This window comes from Camponotus floridanus, unplaced genomic scaffold (assembly GCF_003227725.1).
Source record: "Camponotus floridanus strain SB8 unplaced genomic scaffold, Cflo_v7.5 scaffold19, whole genome shotgun sequence".
Taxonomy (NCBI): Eukaryota; Metazoa; Arthropoda; class Insecta; order Hymenoptera; family Formicidae; genus Camponotus; species Camponotus floridanus.
In genome coordinates, this window is record NW_020229314.1 from 1,877,350 (window position 1) to 1,902,549 (window position 25,200).

The 25,200-nt window shown below is 30.3% G+C and overlaps 2 protein-coding genes across 4 annotated transcripts; both read right to left on the bottom strand.

The window, feature by feature from the left end:
- Positions 1 to 1,274: 1,274 nt before the first annotated feature.
- On the bottom strand, positions 1,275 to 20,871 carry LOC105252201 (TBC1 domain family member 4). Of its 3 annotated transcripts, none has more exons than XM_011259488.3 (15): positions 14,912 to 15,562; positions 6,834 to 6,989; positions 6,512 to 6,700; positions 5,965 to 6,273; positions 5,582 to 5,780; positions 5,360 to 5,476; positions 5,067 to 5,283; positions 4,651 to 4,971; positions 4,265 to 4,545; positions 3,988 to 4,149; positions 3,546 to 3,862; positions 3,162 to 3,414; positions 2,939 to 3,057; positions 2,637 to 2,861; positions 1,275 to 2,376 (listed from the first exon to the last, which is right to left on the bottom strand). In XM_011259488.3, exons 1-15 carry the CDS (start codon positions 14,999 to 15,001, stop codon positions 1,462 to 1,464), a joined length of 3,870 nt encoding a protein of 1,289 aa, XP_011257790.1. In that variant the 5' UTR covers positions 15,002 to 15,562; the 3' UTR covers positions 1,275 to 1,461. The 3 variants fall into 3 exon arrangements, with proteins under 3 accessions (XP_011257790.1, XP_011257792.1, XP_011257793.1); XM_011259490.3 differs by lacking the exon at positions 14,912 to 15,562 and adding an exon at positions 20,465 to 20,871 and having other exon boundaries at positions 1,276 to 2,376; XM_011259491.3 differs by lacking the exon at positions 14,912 to 15,562 and adding an exon at positions 19,290 to 19,503 and having other exon boundaries at positions 1,276 to 2,376.
- A 1,185-nt stretch (positions 20,872 to 22,056) lies between these two features.
- On the bottom strand, positions 22,057 to 24,873 carry LOC105252200 (probable elongator complex protein 3). The gene is made up of 9 exons (XM_011259487.3): positions 24,748 to 24,873; positions 24,265 to 24,506; positions 23,982 to 24,185; positions 23,625 to 23,878; positions 23,368 to 23,557; positions 23,050 to 23,267; positions 22,605 to 22,865; positions 22,345 to 22,526; positions 22,057 to 22,224 (listed from the first exon to the last, which is right to left on the bottom strand). Exons 1-9 carry the CDS (start codon positions 24,764 to 24,766, stop codon positions 22,148 to 22,150), a joined length of 1,647 nt encoding a protein of 548 aa, XP_011257789.1. The 5' UTR covers positions 24,767 to 24,873; the 3' UTR covers positions 22,057 to 22,147.
- Positions 24,874 to 25,200: the final 327 nt, after the last annotated feature.

The following is a 25,200-nucleotide window of genomic DNA, read 5'->3' on the forward strand; positions in this document are numbered from 1 at the left end:
ATATTTCTAAAAAATTGATGACTAATAGAGGAAAAATCCAAATGGAAAAAAAAGGAAAAGAATAATAGTTAATAAGTCATTTCATTTAATGAATTAATGGAGAAAGAAATCACTTTGTATGTTGTTCCTTTAATTATTATTGTACATTGTGTATTTCATAAAACAATCTCTATATTTTTATTTGTTATTGTAATATAACATTAGCAAGTCAAAAAAAAATCTAAAAATCTATGTATTAAATATTTTTTCACATCTCTTCACATAGCTCACATCTCAATACTAATACAAAATATAGTCTATTCTAATAACAACATTTACGATAGCAATAAACAATGGAACATATAGAATACTTTTATTTTTGTCATAAGATATGACCATACTTGCATTACTTTGTTACAAATTGATACAGTTATCTATAGTTACAAATAATAGTCATTAATTACTAATAGTATATTACACAGGTTCGAATACTACAAAATATAATTTTATCATGTTTATAGATATATTCCTATTTGTCAAAATGCTAGCAATTTTAAGTATCTTTTATGGAAATTGATTAATTTTAACTATTTGCTAATTTACAACATTTTTGATATGAATGTTACATGTTACTAATGCTATTTTCGTATTAACGATAGTAAAACTTCTTCATTATAAAGAACAGAGTGAGTATATGTATATATACTGTTAACTATCCCTGATATCACAAGGCTTGTTTTGTGCAAAAATAGTAATACTTATATAATTCTTTGAATCTTACAGTGCATAATAGCCATTTTAATGGCTTTCATAAATATGATTTTTTTTTCAATAACACAGCTGCTCTACGCGTATGTGTATGCAATATATGCTTATATGCACATACGTATATATAACTATGCAATTAAAATTGTTTTTATTTTACTATAAAATGTTTATTCTAACACAGAGAAAGTTTGGCACTTTCTTTGGCAATCTGAAACTGGTTACGCATATTATTTCTTTACCTATTTCTTTACATATTTTTTCTTAGTACCTTATTTCGATATTTATCTTATTTTCTGGATATGAGTGCATTTTTAATGCATCTTTATAGTATGAGTCCATCTTTATACATCTTTAAGTATTTATCTTAAGTATTTATTTGTAATCAATGGATTCTTTGTTGATTGTATACGATATTTCTAAATGTAATATCAAATACTATACTCTTTAGTACACTTTGGTTAACTCTCATAAGTTGTAAAAAATTATCAGATCTCAATATAAACTAAAAAAAAATTGTTTCTCTTCTCTAATTAAACGAATTAAACGAATAAAAAATTATAGTTTTCAAATTTTCCCATCCAAAAACGCAGAGGTAAATAATCAAATACAGATTGTATTAAGTGTCTCTACTTACCAATATCGTTTTAAATATATATTTTTTATAAAGATTCTTTTTGATAAAATACTCTTTGAAGATGCAGTCGAAAGTAATTGTTATCTATTTAAAGGATCGGAGGTCCTCTGGTCAGGCTTTTGTTTGTCATTATTACAATCTTCCTGACAACTTGGACTAGACAATCTAATAGGTTTGATGCACTTTAGTTTCGTGGTTCCACCATATCGGAAATTCACGTCGCTACAAGTGTCGAGTGGATGTACAGTTCCTGTTAGATTTGTTAATGAATCATTGCTTGTAACTTCGAGCTTGCTGGTGGGAACTTTCTTTACAGATCCTAATTCGTACGCAGACTTTGATGACTTCAACTTAAGTTTCAATGGCAATGATATCGATTTCTCCAAATTGATAGCAGGAACTTTTAAATTGTTTTCGTTTTGCGGTGCCGGATTGTTAGCCAGATTCATAGTGTCCGTAATTTGAATGTCAATGTTGACCGTCTTGGGATCATTTTCATCATTGTTGCCCCTTACCGCTTGTTCCGAGTATTCGTTTCTGAGAGCTGCTAACTGTGCGCGTTGCTTTTGTATATGATTGTGCGAATTCGAAAAGAATGAAGAAACTTTCTCTAATTTTGTCGCTAGATTAGGTTGACTCAAAGTAGATTTTAAGGGATACGGCGTATCCATACTATTATTTCTGAGAAGATTTTGAGATTCTCTACCAGTGGAGTTACTTTTTATCATTCCATATTTGTTGTCTTCGATAACTTTTAGAGGATATGACTTGATGCCTGTGTTTCGTCGTTTCTCTACCATACCCAGCTGCGCAATTATTCGACGTACTTCGCCCGGTACTTCAATATCAGCACGTGTATCCACTAATTGCTGAATAAACGCGCCTAATGTAGCTACTGTAACTTCAAGACTGCGATTTTGAGATTCGAATCTATGGATAGTTGCTTGTTGCATTGAGCGTGCTGTTTCGAGCCTGTGCAAGTTGCTCATAGCAATCTGTAACATAATTTCAATATTATAATGATTGATATCAGAGAAAAAAGAACTAAAGAATATAACAAATAATATAATGCAAAAATGATAAATTTATAAGTTGTAATTTCTAAATTAGTATGAAGTTGTATCCGATAAGAAATGTATCTATTATAATCATTGAACAACACTTAATACATTGTGCAATTTTGCAGTACGTTGCAATATATCCTTAAAATATCGAAAATACCTTCAATTATAACAGATGTTACTTTTTTTATTACCTCAAGTTGTTCACTAAGTTGCGTAACTTCTTGTGTGAGTTGCTTGTTCTGCAATTTAAATTTCTCCAAATTCTCTATTTGTGGCTTTACTGAAATCATTTCCTCTTGAAGCACTTGGTATTCCACTCTGTATTCATTCAATTGTTTTGAGATTTCCAAATCAGGATAAAATACACGTTTCATTATGCGATCTAAGCTTTGTTTGTCCACCGCTGGCACACGTGTCTAAATTCAATATAATAAGAAAATTAATAAAAACATAAAAATTTATTTTAGAATATAACTTGTGATATATTCCATACCTTGAGATATTCCATAATTTCTTCAAAGTTATCACAGCATAACAATTGATCCTGATGTTCTTCTAATAGTGCAACTGATACCCGAAAGAGGACTTCGGAATTCTCCAGAAAAAGTAAATCTTTGAAAAAAAGTCAATTATTTCAAAAGATAAAAAAGAAACAATTTTATAAATTAATTAAATATAAATTAATGTTAAATAGATAAGAAAACATTTGTTCTTACCAAAAACTCTGGTGACAAAGCCCAAAGGAAATTGGCTGGCAAACAAGGTTAACAACCATGGAGCAGCATATAATGTAGGTGAAACTTCATGTTTATCAAAATGGCTATAAATTGCTGGTAAGCGATCGTGTAATAGTCTAGAGAGCTGATACAAATGCAATTGCAATGCTGCCATATCTGGTAAATACAATTTTCTGAGTCCTCGGCGAAACATCAAATGTCGTAATAAGAAAAAGGCTTGATCTTCTGCCATCTAATAAGTTTAAAAAATAATATTCTGTATGTTGTATAAAAACTGATTATTGTAAAATATTATTGTAAAATATTATTGTAAAATAAATACAAAATTATTATAGAAAAGATGCGAATTAAAATTGCACTCACATGCAATAGAAGTACTCCAGCGACGAAACTGAGACCTTGACAATAACCGACTTCGTGATCCAACAGGGAATAAGCTTTCAATAAATTGAAGAGCGCTAATTGACCAGGTCCCAAGGGTGAACTAAAGTACGGATGACTCGGAAACGTTCTTCCCAGATCGATAAGAATGGCATGTTGTTGAGATGTGAGTTGTTTCAGGAGCAATTCATAAGATGTATTATAATTTGGAAAATCTTGAGTATCTATAGGTGGTTGTTTTAAGCAAAATTGTTCGGCTAGAAATTGCCAAACTTCACCTCTCTTCCCTTTCGGTACACCTTTAAAAGAATTTATAATATATAGTAAAAATTAAAAAAGAATGTTTTTTAAATTTTGAGAGAGAGAGAGAGAGAGAAATATTATATTTAATTATTGTTGAAAAATATATTGCATTTCTAGTTACCTTGTTTGATAGCATGCAACAGCATTTGATTATCACATTTAGTTGAAACTCGCGATTCCTTGCTAACAAGAAGATCCCAAACTTCTATCACTTCACGTGCACAGCTACTAAGCTCGTCATATTCCAGTTTAATCCTTTTTACTGTTGCCTCCTCTTGACGTTCTGAAATTTCAATAGAAAATTTAGATAATGTAAAATCTTATTATATATCTTATTTTATATGTATAAAATTAAAAAATTCGCACGATATATTTCAAGATATAAAAAAAAATTTTACCTCTAAGCTTTGCGTTTTCTTTTTCCATTCTTATTAGTATTACTTGTTGATTAATCGCTTTCTTCCACAAGTCTCGTAATTCTTGTTTTGTTCTACGTTTAACGGGCGTTTCTAAACTTTTGATGATATTAACGTTCTCAATTTCTGTACTATTATGGTCTTTACTCGGCGTCACAACTCTATTTAGTATCGTTTGTCGCCACGAACTATTGGCTTGTATCGTGTTGCTTCCGTCGGTCTCCGTGGGAGATGTTTTCGGTGAGTTACCAACTTTTAAAAAGCTATAAGAAATATAATAAAAATATAATAAATAGTATAATTATATTTATAATTGTATTTATATGAAAATTGACAACGAGAGAAATTGGAAATACAATGATACTGACATGTCCATCATAGAACTCTTTGGTCCGTTATTTATAACTATCTGCTGTTCAGGCGAGACACGCAATGATCTTGGTCTACTCGATTCCGGCGAGATATCTAGTACAGATGATTGCCTCGAGTTATCTGGGCTTTGACCACCAATCTTTTGTACCGCCGCATTCAAATGATTCGAATCTCGCAATTGTGGTCCAAAACCAAAATCGTCACGCGAACCTTTTCTCTTCATAAGATTGTCAAAGCTATTCGTAAGAGAGCGTTTCGCCTTCATAAAAATCGTACTGCCAACGCCGACGCCTAGATATTGATTGAGAAATTCACTCCTGTAATATATAAAGCATTTTATGCCAGAATATCTCGTAAAAGACATTTACATTTGTAACAATAGAAGATTCATATATAGCTGACGATGCATTACCTATTCTCAGCCGTATCATGTACATGTCTAGCTTGTTTTAATTCGCAATGAGCACGCAACAGTCGCATTAAGAATTGATTTTGACTCGTGGAGCTCGTACCAACGTTACCCGCTGCTTCGGCGCTCTTATATTTGCTCACAACAATCTCCTGCTCATCCTCCGGTAATAATTCCATACGCGATAAGATAATGCTTTGCACTTTTTTATCATTTTGTCCTAAAAATATTTCGTGTATAAAATCAAGTATACAATTGAATATTTCTCTAGAATGTAATCGATATAAATATTTTACCTTCGATTTCTTGACATAATTTATTGTACCAGTACATAGGGCAATGTTCGCAAGAAAATACAGAGTATTTTTCTTTTCTGGCAATGTTACAAGTTGTAACGAAAGCTTGGCTAATTGCTGTAAAAAAATCGAAAAATTATTAAACATAACAAAATTAGAATTTTGATATTAAAAATAGTCTATTGTATTTTATCATAATATAGAAAAATTAAAAAATCTTGCCTGCGACAAGATCATCCGCAACTGATTCGGATTGACATTTGAAAACGTATCCGATAAAACATTCTGGTTCTTTACAAATGAATCCAAAGTGATCCGAATTTTTTATACCTTGCGCACAACTGGCTATATCTTTTAATTGCTTGTGCAGAAGAACCTGCTTTCTGTCCGGGCTAATCAATCTCAAATCAAATCGCCCTACCTAAAATTTACATATACTGTAAAATTTACACAAAAGTTAATCTAAAATATGTTTTTTTTTTCTTCTCTAAAAGTAACTTTCTCTATAAACAACTTTTAATGTTTATAAAATAATTAATGAGAGCAATAAGAATAATTAATAAAAGTAAAAAGTAATAAAACAAAGACGTTTTTATATTTCGTACTTGAAAAAGCATGGTACGATTATGCTCATCGTTTCCTTTAACGGCAGAATCTCTTCTGCCATTTAAAACGCTGCCGGTAGATGCAGCGCGACTTCGCATAACTTCAGGTACAGTGATATTAAAATTAGCGGAAGATTCGGATATTTGATTCCCATCGCGTCCGTCATTTTCCACAGGATTGGCGCTTGTTCTTGGAAAAGTTTCCACGGAGCTGCTTAAAACTGGCGGAACTCCAAACGGATTAACGTTTGAACCTATACTGTTTCCCGACACGTTCTCAATACTGCCTGATTCACTAGCGGTAGATTCCTGAAAACGTAACGGTATACTTCCATTTTCCATAATATACTTGGCAAAGATGGAATCAAATTAATTCGTATTAATTATGTGATATAGAGATAAGAAGTATTTCTTAATTATTCGTCAGAAAATATCAATGTTAGAAATTTAACATAATAAAAATTTATAACACGTATCTTAATTCAATATATATCACAGAGAGGTGCGAGATAGCACAAAATTGTATAATAACTGAGAAGATAATTACCGTACTATTTCTTCTATTAATGGAAGACATTAAAGCTTGGCGTTTCAACCGTTGACAATCTGACAGAAGATTACTCGTCGAAGACCTGGATTTTTCGAGTCCATGAACGCGAAACTTTATTAGAGCCTCATCAATGAAAGATTCCGGTACTTTTGGGTGTGATACTTTTATTTTGCCGACATAGAATACCTGAAATTCAAACATAAGATATATAAAAATCTTTCTAATTTAGTATCAAATAAATTTTTGTCGCATGGAATTCCGTCATTAAAAGTCCGATGTGTAAATATTTTTTATTAGAATAAAAAAAGGAGATAATCACCTCGAAAAATTGGGAAGAACTAGGAGATATATCGGCTATAGATGTCAGACTAGCCGCGCTGCTTTGTGATCGCTGTGGCAAATCCTTCTCTCTCTCCATTCGCTGAGCTGCTGAATGCTCCTTCATCTCTCTTTCGTCTTTTAAAAATTGTTGAATCTACAAATAAAATGAACATAATAGCATTACGTAATTGCGACTAATCGTTCTGTAATATCTTCGCTGTTATAAAAAACTTGTATTTATTTGAAAGGAGCCATACAAATTATCGTAAGAAAAAACTATTTATAAAAAGAAGCAAATATGATTCCTCTGTATCTTTGATTTCCTTATTACTTCGTTAAAAGAACTTACGTTAAATTCTGTCTAAATTGACATCAATTAGCATATATAGATATTTATACACATCAATTATACTGTTAGTTTATTATTCATTATCAATAATTCTTTTTTTTGCTTTTTTTATTATTTTTTATCTATGCAAAATCTAGGAATTATTTTGTAATAAAAAATTTTTAAAAAATATGATTCTATTATTACAATTTTTTTTTTATTATTTTGTACGAGATATCAATTCGTGTCATTAATGATGCATAATGCAATTTATTTTGCGCAAGATATATTTCCTTGAAAAAAATGTCCAATTTTTTAAAAATAATTCAAACTGCAACATTTCATACGTGACGGGATCATTGATATATCACACTAAACAGATTTCGCAAGAAAACGTGCATCGAACGTGGCTTACGGCCGTGGACCAAAATAACTCATTTCAGTAGCACTCGTGGACTGCATGGCTCTCATTCTCCGTCTTTATTAGTCCTTTCTTTCTCTCTCTTTCTCTAGTTTCTTCCAACATCTGTTGCTCGTTATTTTTGTGACTTTGTCCAAAATTTTAATTTAATTCTAGAATGCATAATCAAGATGGTACGAAAATTAATAAGTTAAGATAAAAAAATAACAAAGTGACTTGGAGATAAGATAGTAATTTAGATAAACAACTTAAAAAATTGATTAAAAATTATAGATTATGAAATAAAATAGACATAAAATTATAGACAATATATTATGTGAAAAGACATCTGTATTTAGTCTTTTCACATAATATTGTATAATTGTATATCTATAATTTTATGTCTATTTTATTCCATAATCTATCATTTTTAATCAATTTTATAATACAATACGTGATTACAAAGATTCTATTTATGCATTCTAAAGTTAAATATATCTTGTTTTTCATCTACCATGCATGTATTGCAATTTTTATTTGCAGAATTCTTTATTTCTATCACGTAAAATTTTAATCTTCTTGTATTAACTGTAATAAAGATTGCACGTGAAATGCTAATTTTGTTAAATCTTTTTATTGGATTTCTTCGCGTTCAATGTTATTCTTAAGTATTATTTGCATTCTCATACCGTGTTTCGACGTGGGAATGAGCGCGACATAATTTTCTAATGAGCTCTTCCAACCGATGATGAAAATTATAGAGGACAAGACGATACGTTTGTATTCATGATAATGATGAAAATGTCTGGTTTTCTACTGTTAATCGTGATCTTCGTTGACAAAGGTGTCGCATATAAATGCCACGGAACGATAATCCATTCGTAAAGTTATCTCGCGACGACCATGAATATTTGACTATTTACTACGAGAAAGCACGACTATGTCTGGCGGCACAGAATGTAGATAGTTACTTAATAGAAGGGCTTCTCGTATCCAATTAAGATACGTGCTTTATTATGTTCCCTTTTGCGTTTCCATAATGTTGTAACATCGTTATTGACATTCGATATATACAAACATGTGCGGTTCTTCGTTAAATTGGGCAGCTCTGTTATGTCTAAATAGTCTAGAAAGTCCTCCTTATGTCGTTATGTCCAGATACAGCATTAAAGATTCTATGATTAGCAGATTAGAAATAATGTAAAATAATTCAATTATTGTGTGGAGCAAGAAGAAACTAAAATTTACATCCTGCTTTATAATATAATTAGACCTTTTTCATTAATATACTCAAATATTATTATCTTTTATGTTCATTTGGTATAGAAAATACATTTATCACCGTAATGTATATGTTTAAAATTAAAGCAATAAATAATTCTCAAAGAATAAAGGCAATCACGCAGGCAAGTCGTGCACATATTTTTTTTTCAATAAGAACAATTCGTCAAACGCTGAAAATAGACATTCGCCTCTACTCGATGCTATTTTCTTCTAGCACTTGGCACTTTGCGTGCCTGTATACGTTCGACTTTGTCTCTGATCCCAATTAATCGAATTAAATTTGTTGGTGTACGTCATCTCCGATGATGCACGAATCGATGTCGTGAGCGTGGCGATTAGATTCACGTGCGAGGGAGCAAACTTAATGCATGCGTGAAGCCGAGTTTCGTTCCAATTGAGACAACTGCACGAGGATACTCGGCCACTCGTTTACGGGAACATTCCTATTCAAGGACGAGAGCGCAATGTAAATTGTGCGCAAAAATACGTGAAAAGAATTAATTTCTTTCTTCATCGTTTTATTTGATTTATTTTCATTTTTCGAAAAGTATAACAAAATTGTAAAAAAATGATTTGAATATATTTAGCAATTACGTATAATAATAATAATAATAATAATAATACAAGTTAAAATAACTTTTTAATTTCCAATAATTTCTCGATAAAATAAGTTTTCAATTTGTTGCTATACTATATTAAATATTTATGCATCGTGGAAGAATGAAGATAATTCATTAATAACAGTTTAAATATGTTAACAAAAAAGTTGCTACTAATATTGCATTCTCATATTTAATAAAAAAACTGACGTTAATAATACTAACATTCTATTAGGATTGCTTTTCTAGATTAATTAATATAATGTTATCATATGCATACATACATACATACAACAAAAAGGAGATTATCTTAGGATGTATATGTGCAGGTGTGTCCAGGGTCACTCATAAAAAACAACAAGAAAGGATATGTTTAAGTGCGATAAATTAATGATATCAAATTTTTAAAAAATTAATTTATAATGAATACTAACATGCGCATTAGACTCTCTGTTTCAAATCATTAATGTTTTAAGCGAAAAAAAGATTACATAAACTTAATTAGGATCGATAAAATTGTTTTGCGAATATATAATATGTATTTAACATAAATATCTGATCATATTACGCAAATTTCACACATAAAGAGCTATAATGCATAGAAGCATTACACAGGAAATAAATATTTAAGTGGAAAATAATTATACCTCTTTAACATGATTCTTACTTCATTTCGTGTGGACAATTACTATTATGTACTTTTCATCGAAAGAGCTTGCTGCATATTCTACATTGACAATCATTGTATACGATATATAGCAGAAAGGTCGAAATGCGAGGAGCTAATTTATTCCTCGTGCGAATCTTTGCCAGTATCGAGGGACGCGAAAAAGAATAATTATTGTCTTTCTTTCTCCCACGAGCGACCTCCGACTATATGTATAATGCCTCATTAGTAGTCTCACAACATGACTATTATGTAAATGAATATTCTGGAGATGAGGATAACAACGTACTATTAATAATTAACGATAATAGGATAACTGTGTCACTTTCGATCGACACTTGTCAAGCAATCTTTAAGATTGGGGATTCACGGTTTTATATTTTGCAGAGATAGAATTTCGTAAATGTTACGTATTGTTAGTATTGGCAAATTAATAATTGTATCAAAATTTCTGTTAAAAGGATAATTATTAAGGATTATTCGTTTTTCTCTTTTTCTTGCAAACACAATATTTCAATTGATATGGTTGACCCACAATTGGCAATTGATAAAGATTGACGATTAGTGATAATACAAAATATCAGCATTGGAGATGTATCTAGGTATCTTGTGATTGACAAGAATTAGAGACAGAAAACATCTGCTTTTAAAGTAAATATTAACTCTTCGCGCATATAATTATATCCAGGTAAGTTGTCCTAATTCGTTCCCGAATATAATCAAACTTTTATTTGCAAATTTTAGCAAAATTATTTGAACATTACGAGCATGATCGATGTGTATATACGACTTATATACACGATTTATATACATAAGATATGTGATACTTTTATGTTACGAAATGTTTCAGTGATACTCGATAAGTACAATTATTCGTATGCCAATATTTCAATCAATCAGTTAACTAATTATTCATTATTTAATGTTAAAATTGTTTTCGATAAAACTTAAAATAAATTATATATCTCAATATTACATACTTTCTTAACTGAAATATCTTAAAAAAAGTTTATATATACACAGTCTTTATATAATTATACAAATTATAAATCAACTGGATTTCAAAGTTCCCCTGAAATTAAGTTCGCATAAATCACAATATATTACGAATTGATATTACGTAAAGTTGATTGTCCACTACAAAGAGCATATTAAAAAATATTCGAAGCAAAATCATAAATCCATTTCATGATAGCCGCGTTATTGAGATGCAAAATAACAATGCGAGATAAATATGCGCGCACCGAAAGGAAATGTATTTTTTATATTTATTCTACCGAGAAACGATGTTCTTCTTGGCGCATATTAGATGAAAATAATGAAGTTTCTCAGAAAATCTCACGTAGATGGACATAACGTAAATGTAACTTATACGTGACCGGCGAGATGCAACAGTGCAACAGCAAACTTACAATTAGTACAAATGCGATCTCGGATGAAAAAACTTGCTATGTTCCATCATCTCATTTGCATAAAACGCAGTAAACACGAAGTTGACGAAACAAAAAGGAAAAAAAAGATATTAGCCTATGGCGCAGTATTTCTCAATATTATCGTATATTTCTTTCTTTAATAACTCTTCGATTTCTCTCTTTATGCTACCATTTTCTAAATTCCTTTGTTATCTTAATCTTTTTTCATAATTTCTCTAAATAGATACTTTCGTTTCTATCTTCGATCTTCTTCTAGTTTTATATTTCTCTTTTCACATGCTTCCATTTTTCTAACTTCCTTCATTATCTTTTTCATTTCTTAATTTTTCCTCGTAGATGTAAATAAACACTTACAAACACTTAATGAACGCTTATATTGTTTGTAAAAAAGAATATTATTTACTTAAAAGTTTTTTCCATTGAGTTCAATTAAGTTCATTAATCTCTTACATTCTTAAAAACATCAGTAATCTCTTGAAAGATCGTATGACCATGTTGAAAGCTATTATTATGTTATTGATCACACACATACACACAAATTACACCGTTTGATTTCATTCAATTATTTTATTATTTTACTTTTTATTATTTATTATCATCATTCGCGTTATTTACCGCGTTCCCAAGAACGATATACGAAGATCACGAATTGACGTCACGAATGCGGTGATTCACCAATGCAGCTTCAGTTGCTCCCAATAATTGATACGCAAGTTAAAGTTAGTGTAGATTCTTAGAACGATAAGGAAGTAATAATCGTCGAATTTTTTTTTTTTTTACGATTGTCAAGAGACACGTGTTCGCTTGTTTGCACGCGCCAAGCTTATTAAACATCGCGCATGCAACTGGCACGCTCATGTGTAAAGGTTTTAATTACAATTAGGCTCATGTAAATCATTTTAGCAAAGTTCATTATCAAGTTGATTTTTTAAGGATGTAGAAATATTATATGTTTCATATATACGGGATTACGTATATATGAAAAATAATTTCGTCTTCAGCGTTAGTCGAACTTTGGACTAAGACTTTGGCCCGAGTGGAGTACTTTGGTCTAAACTTTTGGCTAGACTTTTTGGGAAATCCGTCTATGAATGAATCAACAAAATAATATTAGAAACGAAATTTTCAGCGTTAAATCGCGCGTGTCATTAAATTCCTGGCGTCGATTATGTAAAAGAAAAAAAAACGCGTGAAGAGAATCGGCAATTCGGAAAAGAAACGTCGATTGGCAGAAACTTTTGTGCTTCTTACAAGGGAATCAGAATACGGTCAGTCAACGGTCTTTGGCATGCTAGCTTGGGATTTCGCATCGCTTGTCCGGCGATGTAAATTTAGATCGCTGTATGCTCGGTTTTGCGAAAATACGCCTTTCTTACTAACGGAAGAAAGGGAGAAAGAAAGAAATTCTTCATAAAATTGCAATAAATCTAATTAAAAATGAAAGAGTAATTGAAAATAGTTTTTAAATCTTTTCGTAGGAACTTGAATTTTGGTCAAGTTTTAAGTAGTTTCCGACATTATTCGCGCTTTATCTTCTTTTGCGAATCTCGCAAATTAAAAATGCGTGAAAATATTTGTATATTTATATTTGCTAAAACAAAAAAAAACATTTATAAAATAAAATGTGAATAATTCATGTGCTAATAAAATAGCTTTGCAATTAGTTTTTCAATATTTAACGTTGTGAATTGATAAATATGAATAAATCGAAAAAAATACTCGAATTTTCAATGCCATTCGTTAAATGGTCATTCAATCTTAAGCAAGGCTAAAGCGATGAAACGAACAATAATGACTACGAACAGATTCACTGAGAAGAAGCCTACGATGACAAATACACGATGAGGGAAATTAAAAACGTCGTCATTCGTTGTGACGTATCGAAGTGACACGTTTTGCTCATAATGGCACCGACTTAGCTTTAATTAACCTTTTATTGCGCGTGTCATCAGCAACTATGGCGAAATTCCTTGATGAAGCACAACAAGTAAACAAGATTTTTAATTCGTTTTATGCAAATAATTCATAATTAAAAAAAAATCAGTGTTGTAGACATAATTTTAAAAAAGTCAGTGTTGTGGAATGTAACAACATATACAGAATAAGACATTTAAAGGACAAGCAAAAAATTATCTATTTTATCTATTTTGAAAAGATCTTATTAAAAGCTAGCATTAGAACAAAATTGAATAAATATAAGATATATAATAAGAAAGGAAAATCATTTTTTCCTTAATAAATATTCTTTTCTAATATTAATTTTTTTGGGATATTTTTTTAGACAATTATAAGTACAAGCAATTAATATGTTCTCCACACATATATTCCTATATATTTTTAATTGTTTATACATGGATATATATATATATATATATATATAATATATATAGTTGTATTTAAGTGTATAATATTTATATAAAAAAAAATTATAAAAAATATATCGAATAAAAATTACCATATTAATCTATAACATATGTGACTTAAACGATAATTTTAAATTATTTTTTTAAAGATTGTCCATAAATTTAATTTTTTTAAATAGAACGACATATCTTTTTTACGTATTTTATTACTTATAATTTTGTCATAAAGTTTTATGAAAAATTCGATAGAGTTTTTTAAAAGATATTGTCACTTGCGTTATTTTTAGGTTGATTTAGATGTTTATTTTTAGATGTAAGAGGAAAAATAAAATAATTCTATTAAGAAACTTTATTATTATTATTTTTATAACAAATTCTATTATGATAATTATTTAAATAAATTTTATTATTAAAAAGGATAATTGAGTGCATACCCTTGTATATCAAACATATTGTACAAAATGCTTGCTGTAATAAAAACTTCGTAAAAAAAACATACGTAAAGGAAATCATCTCAGGATTATTCTTTTACTACTTTAGAAACGCCACGTGTTTAAATTAAAGCTCGAGGAAAAAAGAGTTTCCTTTTAACATTATCAGCTAGTATTAATTAATTTTTAATGAAGAAATATAATAAAAGACTATGTAAGCACTCATGAGTCCTTCGACTTTAGAGAATTGCGGTGAAACAAAATTATATAAAAATGACTTTAAGGAGTCTACCATATGCGATCAAATAATTCGCGAAATGCAGTTTCGTTAAAACTATTAACGACGAAGTATAGCTATGTACAATGCTATGTACGTTAGCTATCAGATGTGCTCGCTTATATAATTACAAAATTTACGTAACTCAAAAATACACCAAAGATCGTATCAAATGCGAGTTGAATGCGAGTTTAAAAAAAAATGTGTGGCTACGCGAACGACTTTAATTAGTCTCAAGCGAATAAACACATGGTCGCGCGTATATATAGCGGAGAATGATCTAGATGCACTTACCAAAGGCTTTTTGACAATTGTACTGGTGTCACTGTAGGATGTGACCTTCACATAGGGACTGGAGGCTGATATCGGCGGTACCGTTATCATTTTAATTTTTTAAGTTTTTGTCTTATGATGAATGAATTCTCAAGAGCTTATTTGACTGATTTCATGTAAGATTGATTTACACACTCTATATTCAGTTATTTGTGTATTTTTTTTAACAAGTGAAACAGCATGATGTTCACAGTTGATGGTCGAGATGTCATTGACCGTAGTCACGGAAACGAATCAGTTTTGAAATGAGACTCTTTGAGATTATATGTGTCGCGTTATCTTTCGGTTAATAATTTTTTACCTCGATATCGCTCCGATAATCTCGATTGTTTTTGATTATATGGTTTTGAAATTACATTTTTCAAGAACAATGTCACAGAGAATCGTGGGAAATACCGATAGTTTTCAGAAACGTGTAAACCAATCTGTTCGAGAATATGTACGATCGCGTGAAAGTTTGATTCTAATAAAGCTAATCACAGATATGTAAAACTTTGACAAATCAATTCTTTCTATTATTTTTACGCGAATGCGTACGATGGACAAATCTAACTCGCAAACCGATTTAAATCGAAGTGCTTAAGGCAACTTGCTCTCGACAAATAAATTCAGCTGATTAATATAATTAAATTGCGATAATGCTTATTTAATATAATTAAATTAATGAAACTAATTAAATTGATGAAACTAATTTTTTATAATAATTTTAATCTTCCATTAAAACTCGTGGAAAACGAAAATTGCGAAAGTTTAACCGTATCACAATCGTATGTTTTTCTTCTTCTCAATCTAGGATTTACGTCAGCGATATTGAGATTCAATTTCGAAAGAGTTCCCAACAAGCGCGACCCAAAACTAATCCTGTTTTCTCGCGTGGCACTTGCAAAATATGTTGTTTTCGCAGTTTGCGTTAATACGCGTTACGTCGCTCGTCTTTGCTGACGGTCGAGCAAACATAGACTGACATATGAGAGCGCCGCGACGCCACGAGACGAATGAAACGCTCGATTGGTGGTTGCGTGCTGTCAGGTAACGCGCGCGGTCCCTGTTTAGCATACCCAATATTCCTCAAACGTTTTCACGTACGTGGAAAGACAGTAGCGTAGCTAATTCGACTCCAATTCGTTCACGAAGGAGTCAAAAATCGCGATTTCGCGGAACAATTTTCCATGCGAAATACACATATCTCTGACATTTTATCTCAGTGATAAAAGAATTAGCGCTATATTAAAACCGCCACACTCTTTTTAATGCAAAGTCGTTGATAGCAGTTTAGAATTAATAAATTTTAATGTCAAGGTTCCCTCAGATTTATGATAAAATTATCAAGTAGCTTAAATTTAAATCAAATTTTAATCGGGAAAATTAATAGCGTGGTTTTCAAAAAACAAAGATAAATTTCTTGAGGGTAGCATTAGTTTCAGATACGTGCCGAGTTTAACAGATGTTTGTACGCGCGTTATCATATGTTCTCTTGTCTATTATGCGGCACCTCGTCGCGATTTACATATTTGTACAATCATAGCGGTATGTCTTTCGTAAGTCGAGATGAAGCAGCGAGACGATAGCGTAGCACTTGCACTAGGTGCAAGCGACGCATAATCGGTTCGTTTCACTATGCGATCGCGATTGTATCTGGAATGAGGCGATTCCTGTCTGGAATAAGATAAGAATATCAATTGCGTGCCGGTGAACCATGAAAGGTCCTTTCGTTTCTTTTTCTTATACTTGCGTAAGCTATTTTTATGTAGTACATTACTGTTACGCTCTTGAAGGACACAAATCACGTCATATTTAGTAGACTTATGCATTCAACGTTGAAAAGTAAGCAAAAGAAAATGATGAAAATGTGAAAAATGACCTCATTGCCGTTTGAAACTAGGATCAAAAAAATTTGAAAAAAATATTCAAGCCTACATTATTTCGAATATTTCTATCGAGGATCTATATGACTCGATTATGCAATAATTAATTATATTTTACTCGTTAAAAGATGTAAATTGTTCAATATATATTCCTGTTTATTTATATTGGAATTTGAAAAAATTATTTATATAGTGAAATTTAAATATTTATATTTATATCGTAGCTCAAATTGGAATACACATTTTATCACAAATGAATCATCACAATTGCAAATGTTTTTTTAACGTAGTCATTATGCAATCCGGAAAAAACGCGATAATGAGATAAAAAAAGGAATCATCAAAAAATTATTCTTAAAACTGAAAAATTGAACAAACGTGAATAAGCAATGTATCTGGAAAATTCCGAGGATATAATCCTCTCTGATCACGTGCATTGTCCGTAAAAACCTTGCGGTGTGGCAAACACCAATCGCAACAATGAAAAGGATACGTAACATTGAATCAGTACATCGATTAAAGACTGATTAACATCGCATTTATCGACCGTCATGTAAAGCTAAATATTGTAATGGCACTGTGTTATTGATTCGAGAACGCTATCTTCTCACATCGATTTAAATCGATGTATGAAAGAGAAAATTATATGATATCGTGCTTTCCTAACATTAAAAAAAAATTAAATTAAATTTTGTTGGAATAATTTTGAACAATAGATACTTCAACAATTGTTGAAGTATCTATTGTTCAAAGGTGACTAATGACTAAATATTAATTGTCAATATATAATATCGATAAACATATTTTAATTATTTAACACAAAATGAAAAAATTAAATATTCACATACATAAATATATAATATATAATAATATATAAAAACATAAAATATTATATATATATATATATATATATATATATATATATATAAATAAGATCGCATGTATAAAACATTATGATACTTCTGAATTTTCTGTTCTGTTTGCAGAAATATATAATAAATTAACCAAAGAGACACGATAAACTCTAGTCTCTCCGTTAAACACATATTTGTTCTCTTCGTTGATGCAACAGATCTAATTTTATGTATAAAAAGAGAATAATACACGTGTGATTATATTCAGTTCATATTATTATCTTGTCGACAATGACTCATATTGAGACATCAAGAGATACGTTTCTGAAAAGTTTATCATGTATAAGTATTATACATGATATATGGATATATTGTATTATTATATTTGACTGATTTGTTTTCTCATACAAAAAGAACTTTCACTTTAAAATCATATATATAAAATGAATCATACATTCTTTATACATATAAACGATCCAACAAGATAATATTACATTACATATTTATAAAAAAGAAATTCAAAATAAATTCAGAAATAAATTTAATCTGATATTATTGTCAGAAATAATATAAATATGGTGCTATTTGTATATAAATCTCGCAATTAATTAATCTTTTTAACTTTATTTGTAATATATAAAATACGACATAAAATATTTATTTTCTGTAATCGACAGTATACGATATGCAATTTTAAATTTATTTAATGTAAATCCGTTTTGTGCAAAAAATAAAATATTTATTTCTAAAATATTTTTAACTTTATTTTTTCGGGAAAAATTTATAATATCGAATTGTTTTTTATAAATATGTAATGTAATCTAATTTTGTTGGCTCGTTTATACGTATAAAAAATATACAACTCATTTTATATGCATGACTTCAAAATAAATACATAAATAAAAAAGATATGTATTCCAGCAGTTGTTTTTCCTCTTATTTAATTATTTAAATTGTTTGTAAACTATCGTTTGAGTTTAATATGCGTGAATTAGTGTTGTTTATGTGCAAAATCACTTATAACTGATTTGATTTATTTATTCTTATTTTAGCTGATAAATAACAGGACCAAAGGTAAAATAAACTTAATAACAAGCACATTATATATATAATACTGTTTATCATGCGTAAATAACACTGCGTGGCTAAATCATAAATAACTGCGTGATTAACCGTGTCCATGGACATTCTTTCTAAAAAAATAAAAGGATAAAACTTGCGAATGAAAATAGTAATAATGATAAATAGCAATAGAGTTCGATTTTTATTCAGTGTAAAAACAAATATAGTTTAAACATTTAGAAAGAAATTTGCTAAGTGAAAGTCAAAAAGAATTTTAGTACTCCTATAATTCAACATGTATATATGTCAATTGTTTTTTTTTAAATATTCTCTCGAAACTATTTTTCTAAATAATATTGTACATACTTGCAAACATAAAATATGAACATACAACAATATATGCAATATGTATCTTGAGTTTTTTACTTGATTAAAAATTTGCAAATCGTGAGCCGAGGAATGAATGGTGGCATTTAGCTATAAATGCCAACGCACAAATTTTTGCAACGTGATTTATTTTATCAATTAATCATCGACGGATGTGCGAGGGTCACTTACCGCGAAGATGCGCCTTTTCGCTCTTTCTCTTTCGCTTTTTTTCCTATCCAAAAATCAAGCAGTCGACTTAAAGTCAAACGAACTGCTCTCGGTCGACTTTCACTGAGCGAGCCGCGAGGCGAGACGAGGCGAAACGATGCGAGACGAAGGAGGCATTCGATTTTCAAAGGCTATCTGGTCGCGTAACGCGGCACGTGATATGAAAGACGCGACGTGCAACTCGCGCACTGACAGCTAATGATCCGCGGCCGATAATCCTGACGATCGTTAAGGACAAACTTAATAATAGTCACGGTGAACAAACGATATATGGCACTTGTGGGCCACGATTGGCTGCCCGGCGAGCAGCGATTTCTCGGCGATTGGCCACTTTGTGAATATATCACGATCACTGACAGCCGGAGTAAGAAATTGCGCGCATTGAAAGATATTAGAATGTAAAATCCATACGCGTGGAAACGACATAAAAAATACATGCATAAACATCTACGAATCTAATAATAATTTACATATAAGAACTCTTAGAAATGTGATAAATATTTCCTCAAATAATTATATTAATAATAATAGTAATATAAGTCACGTTATTATTATAAAAAATATTTTATAATAATAATAATTATTATTATATATATGATATGTCATAAATGAAGGTTTAAAGCGTAATTCTTTCTGGACTTGTTCTGCTTCAATATTTTGATATCTGTCAAATGCTTTCAATATGCGAGACTTTTATCGATTTTTATATAAATCTATTTCAAATGAAACGTAAATGAACAACTCATTTTGACAGACCTTTTCAAACATAATATAAAATTTCTTGCAATACCGCGATACAGGAACGTGCTTAAGTCACCAGCTTAACACGTTTCATCAATCGCAATTACAGCGTAATCATAATGATAACAATCGCAAGTTGTAGAAACGTTTCCTGTTTACGTGTTCTACGTGCACAAGTCGCAATTATCGAAGAACAGCGTATAATCTAATAAAGCTTCAAGCGCACACGTCGTGTAAAAAACATAACCTAATTTTGAGAGAAATTTAATCGGAAAATTCTACTCCCTTATTATCGCGGGTATTTGACCCAAAGAACGAATGAGACGAGGTGAAAATCCGCTCGGGATCGGAAAGAGGGATAAAAGAGAGAGATAGCTTTATCAAGGTGTCCTTACCTTTCGCGCGAATCACTCGCCAGTAGCCGCACCGAAATACTCCACTTTCGCAGGGAACCGCTCGATACCGGGTCCTCGTCCTTATTCGTCGTTATGTCGTTTCGTCGTCGACGATTTTGCTCTTCTCCACGTCGTCCACCGTATCCCACTGGCCGCGCGGCGCATCACTCAATCAGTCGCAGGACACAGGACCTCGGATCATCGGACGCGAAAACGAAGACTGACGGAGAGACTCTAGTTACGTATCACACACATACGACGCACACCATCTTGATAATACCGTTCTGTCACTGACAAAACTCGCTTTAGCGTTTGCTGCCGCGACCGACTTGCTTTTGTTTACTCTCCGCCTCCTGCCTGTCAGCGGAGAGGAGAGAGAGCGAAGGAAAGGAGGTGGGGGAACGTCCTTTCGTGAGAAAGCTCTCCGGCATACAATAGGTATATACATAGATGTCTTTCACCCTCTCTAATCCAGGGACAATGGTGGATACCTGGATTATGGTAGTTTTGCAGGAATGCGAAGTGATTTTGGAAATGCTCCGAAATTTCCCAGCTCTAGCTAGAAGAGATCGCGAGGCACCTACTCGATGCGTATTCGAAGATCTTTCTTGCGAATTTTCGATACTATAATAAAAAGAAAAATCAAAATTATAGAGAATCATTATTGTCGTTTTTAAAATTGCAAGAAAAAAATGAAAGAAATCTTGAAATTTTATAAATGAAAAAAAATTATAACAAGATTCTGTATCACGAGGCTTATTAGCCTTTTAATCCATCACTGTGCCATGTTTTTTTTTTCAAATCTTATTGCATAATGAGTTTGTCATCAATTAATACTATGTCAATAATTATATAATTTTATATTAGCTTTACCACATAAAAGGATAACACTAGTTGGATGTTGTTGATGTTGAAATCATTTAATAATAATTATATAGTTTATAAGTAAATATCATTTAATAATAATGATAGTTGCGAGTTATTTTACTCGTGTATTTATGCAGAATTGTAAAATAGGTTGAAACTTCACAACAACACACACACTAGTAAACATAAAATATTGTAAACAGTGTAATTATCCAAAAATATATGATACGTAACATATAACATACGTAAAATTGCAGAAAAATAAAATCATCAAATCTTTAAACATGTCACGTTGCTCCCTCTTGTGACGAAGAAATGAATTTCTAGTTTTCCGCGCGTTATTTAAATGTACAAAATAATATTAAAAATCTATCCTTTACAAGAATTAGGATAGCTTATGCGAGAGAAAAATTTATCATATTATTCTTTTCTAAATATTTCTGTTAAAATAAAGAGCAATAAATACATAAATAATAAGATTAATATAATTATTAGATTTTATATATATGTATCTTGCATATATATGTAAATATCGCATCATTAATAATATATATTCAAAATATAATTATAAATTGAAATTATAAAATTCAATACAAATATAAATTAAATTATTCCTATCTATTATTTATTTTTTATTTATATTGTTCAAATTAAATTTGTAAATTAAATTTTGTTTTGTTTCCAAATTAATTTTTATCCTATTTAAAATACTAAAAACTAATCTTGTTTTGTAATATAAATTGGATTCAAGACAACCATATTAAATATGTATAATGATTTTATAATTATAAACAATAAAATTCATTTATTAATTTATTATATAAGCATCTTAGACATATATGGGCCATCAAGTTCATACCCTAATTTTCTATAGTAATTACGCGTGCCAACACCTAAAAAAATAGTTTGTCATCATAAAAATTTATAAATATTTAATTAGAAAGTCATGCTCAATAATGAATGCAAATATAGATATATAAAATATAAAAAAGATACTTTTTATATATGTATACCTGAAATTACAGAAATTTTATGAGATTTATGTTCTTCTTTTGCAATTCGTTCAGCTTCCTCCATTAATAGAGTACCAAATCCTTGGTGTTGAAACTTTGTAGGATCACGTGCGCTTACAGGCACTACACTACCATAAACATGTAGTTCTCTTACTATAGAAGTTTTTTCTTTTAATTCTGATCTACAAGAAATTAGATGTATTTAATTAATATATATATACTCTATTGAATTAATCTTCTAAGATATATTAGAATCATACCTAAATGTATTATCAGAGCATTTCCTCAATCTGAGTAAACCAACTAGAATATCCTGCATAGTATCTTCATATGATAGGAATGTTTCCCATCCTTCATTAGCAACATAATCCCGTCGTATAAGTTCAACTTCGTAAGGCTGTACTTTATGATGAATTTCTTGAATTCCCACTTCACGTGTCCTAACATCACGGCAATCCGTACCTAAATCCTTCATTCTGGCTAATGCTAATTCACGTAAATTTCCATGTTCTACACCAGAACTGTTTTTTTTTTAATTGAAAAAAAAATATATATCTATCAATGTAATTATTTCTGCATAATTTCATATTGTAATATAATATCATATGTTATTTAGATAACAGAATATTATATTTACCTTAATAGTAGTATTTATATTATATTAATTATATTAATTTATTATATTAATAGTAATATTATATTTACCTTACTAATGGCATAGGTATATCACGTTGTACACGATAAACGCGTGTCCACGGTGGAATTAAGGATAAAATGCGAGCTATAAGATCGATGAGTACACTCGCTGCATAACTTTTGTACCTTCCAGTTTTCCATAATTCATATAAACCAGTGCCACGTATGACAAGTGTGGGATATATTTTTAATCCATCTGCTCGAAACGCAGGATTTTTAAAAAATTCCTATAAATTTATATGACAGTACAGAATTAATAGTAAATCTTTATATACATTTAAATTTAGTATAAAATGAGTGTATAAAAACTAGAGAAACATTATTTACAATAAACTGATAGACATCTCGTTCAAAATCGACGTTTGGTAAGTCTGGCATCATGTGAGCTATTACTTTGAATCCAGCATCTTTGGCTAATTGAAAACTCTCACATACAGCACGTACCGTATGTCCTCTGTTAGTATCACGTGCTACATCTTCATATATGGACTGGACACCAATCTCTAAACGCGTGCATCTGTTAGATTGATTCAATTTATTAAACTATTTATGAGTTTCAAGTATTATATCGAAAGCAGGCATACCCATAACGTAACATATCTGAAAGATGTCTCTTAAGACAATAATCAGGTCGAGTCTCAATAGTGATGCCAATACATTTTGTGTGACTACATTCAGAATATTTGACCGCTTCATCAACATTACTGCTTGTATGGCCAGATAATGCATCATGTAAATTTCGTATAAAATAATCTCTATAGTCATCTGGCAAGGACATAAAGGTACCTCCCATAACAATAAATTCAACTTTATCAACACTATGTCCTAGTTGCTTCAACTAAAAATATATAACATAAAAATATATTCATAAAAATCACATTTTTTGAAATACCGAATATAGATTGAAGTTTAGCTGCAATATAAATCATAGGAAAACATACTTGTTCGATACGATGTCTAGTTTGTAAGAAAGGATTATATCTCGCACGTATTGCTCTCATTGATGTTGGTTCGTATCCTGTATAAGATTGTGTAGAATATTCAAAATCAGAATCTGGGCCTCCAGGACAATATACACAAATATTACCCGTCATATTAATATGTGGGCATCTATGTGGTTTGCACATTACAGCTACAACTGCAATCTACAAGTTTGATTATTTTTTTCTCCTATATTACAATCATTAGCATCACATTATCAATATATAATAATAAAACACTGACTCCGCTAGCAGTCCTAACAGGTTTTGCCTTTAACTTTGGTACAAGTATATGTCTAACATCGCTAGGCACAGCTGCAATAATATCGACTAATCTTGGAGAAGAATCCAAGCCATATTTGGAAGCAATTCTTGTTTTCAATTTATTTAAATCGACATCTCGATTTTCGTGATGTGCCTTTAATAGATCTTGTATAATTTCTCCAATTGTTATCATCATACGTTCCTCTTTGCTCTGCTCAAACTCTGAAAAGATATATTAATTTATATATCATGTATATATGTCACATGTTATATTTAATATAAAAAATAATGTTTCGAGATATATATATATATATATATATATATATATATATTTAATTTCTATAGATAATAATATATAATACTGTAAAATAAAATATATAGATAATATATGTAATTTAAATATAATATAGCTAATATATACATTAATATATTGTATCAATAAATATATTTATTGCAGGCTTACCGGTTCGCTTTTTTACCATGATTGCGAAACGTTTATTTAAAAAATAAACACTATTTTTATTGTTTATTTTATATGCTGTAAAATCCTCGCATGTAAGTTGCACGAGACTTAAATATTTGGTTAGAAATATACGATTGTGTTCAGAAAATGTATTCATTAGATAGAGCAATACTAGATTGACCAATCAGCACGCAAACCATTTCTTTCTTCCGATTGGTCAGTCAAAAGCTACTCAATTGCGACGACAGATTTCCGAACAAAAGTGAGGAGGGATTATTCCGCGCATGCGTAATTTTTAAGCGTACATATTTTATTTCTCGAGGAACATCTAGACTCATCATAAGAGGAAAAATGAAATAGTAAGTATCTTGTAATAAACTAATAATTCCTTATATCTTTTACATTATCATTAACATAAGAAAAAACATTAAAATATTAAAAATATGCATAGAT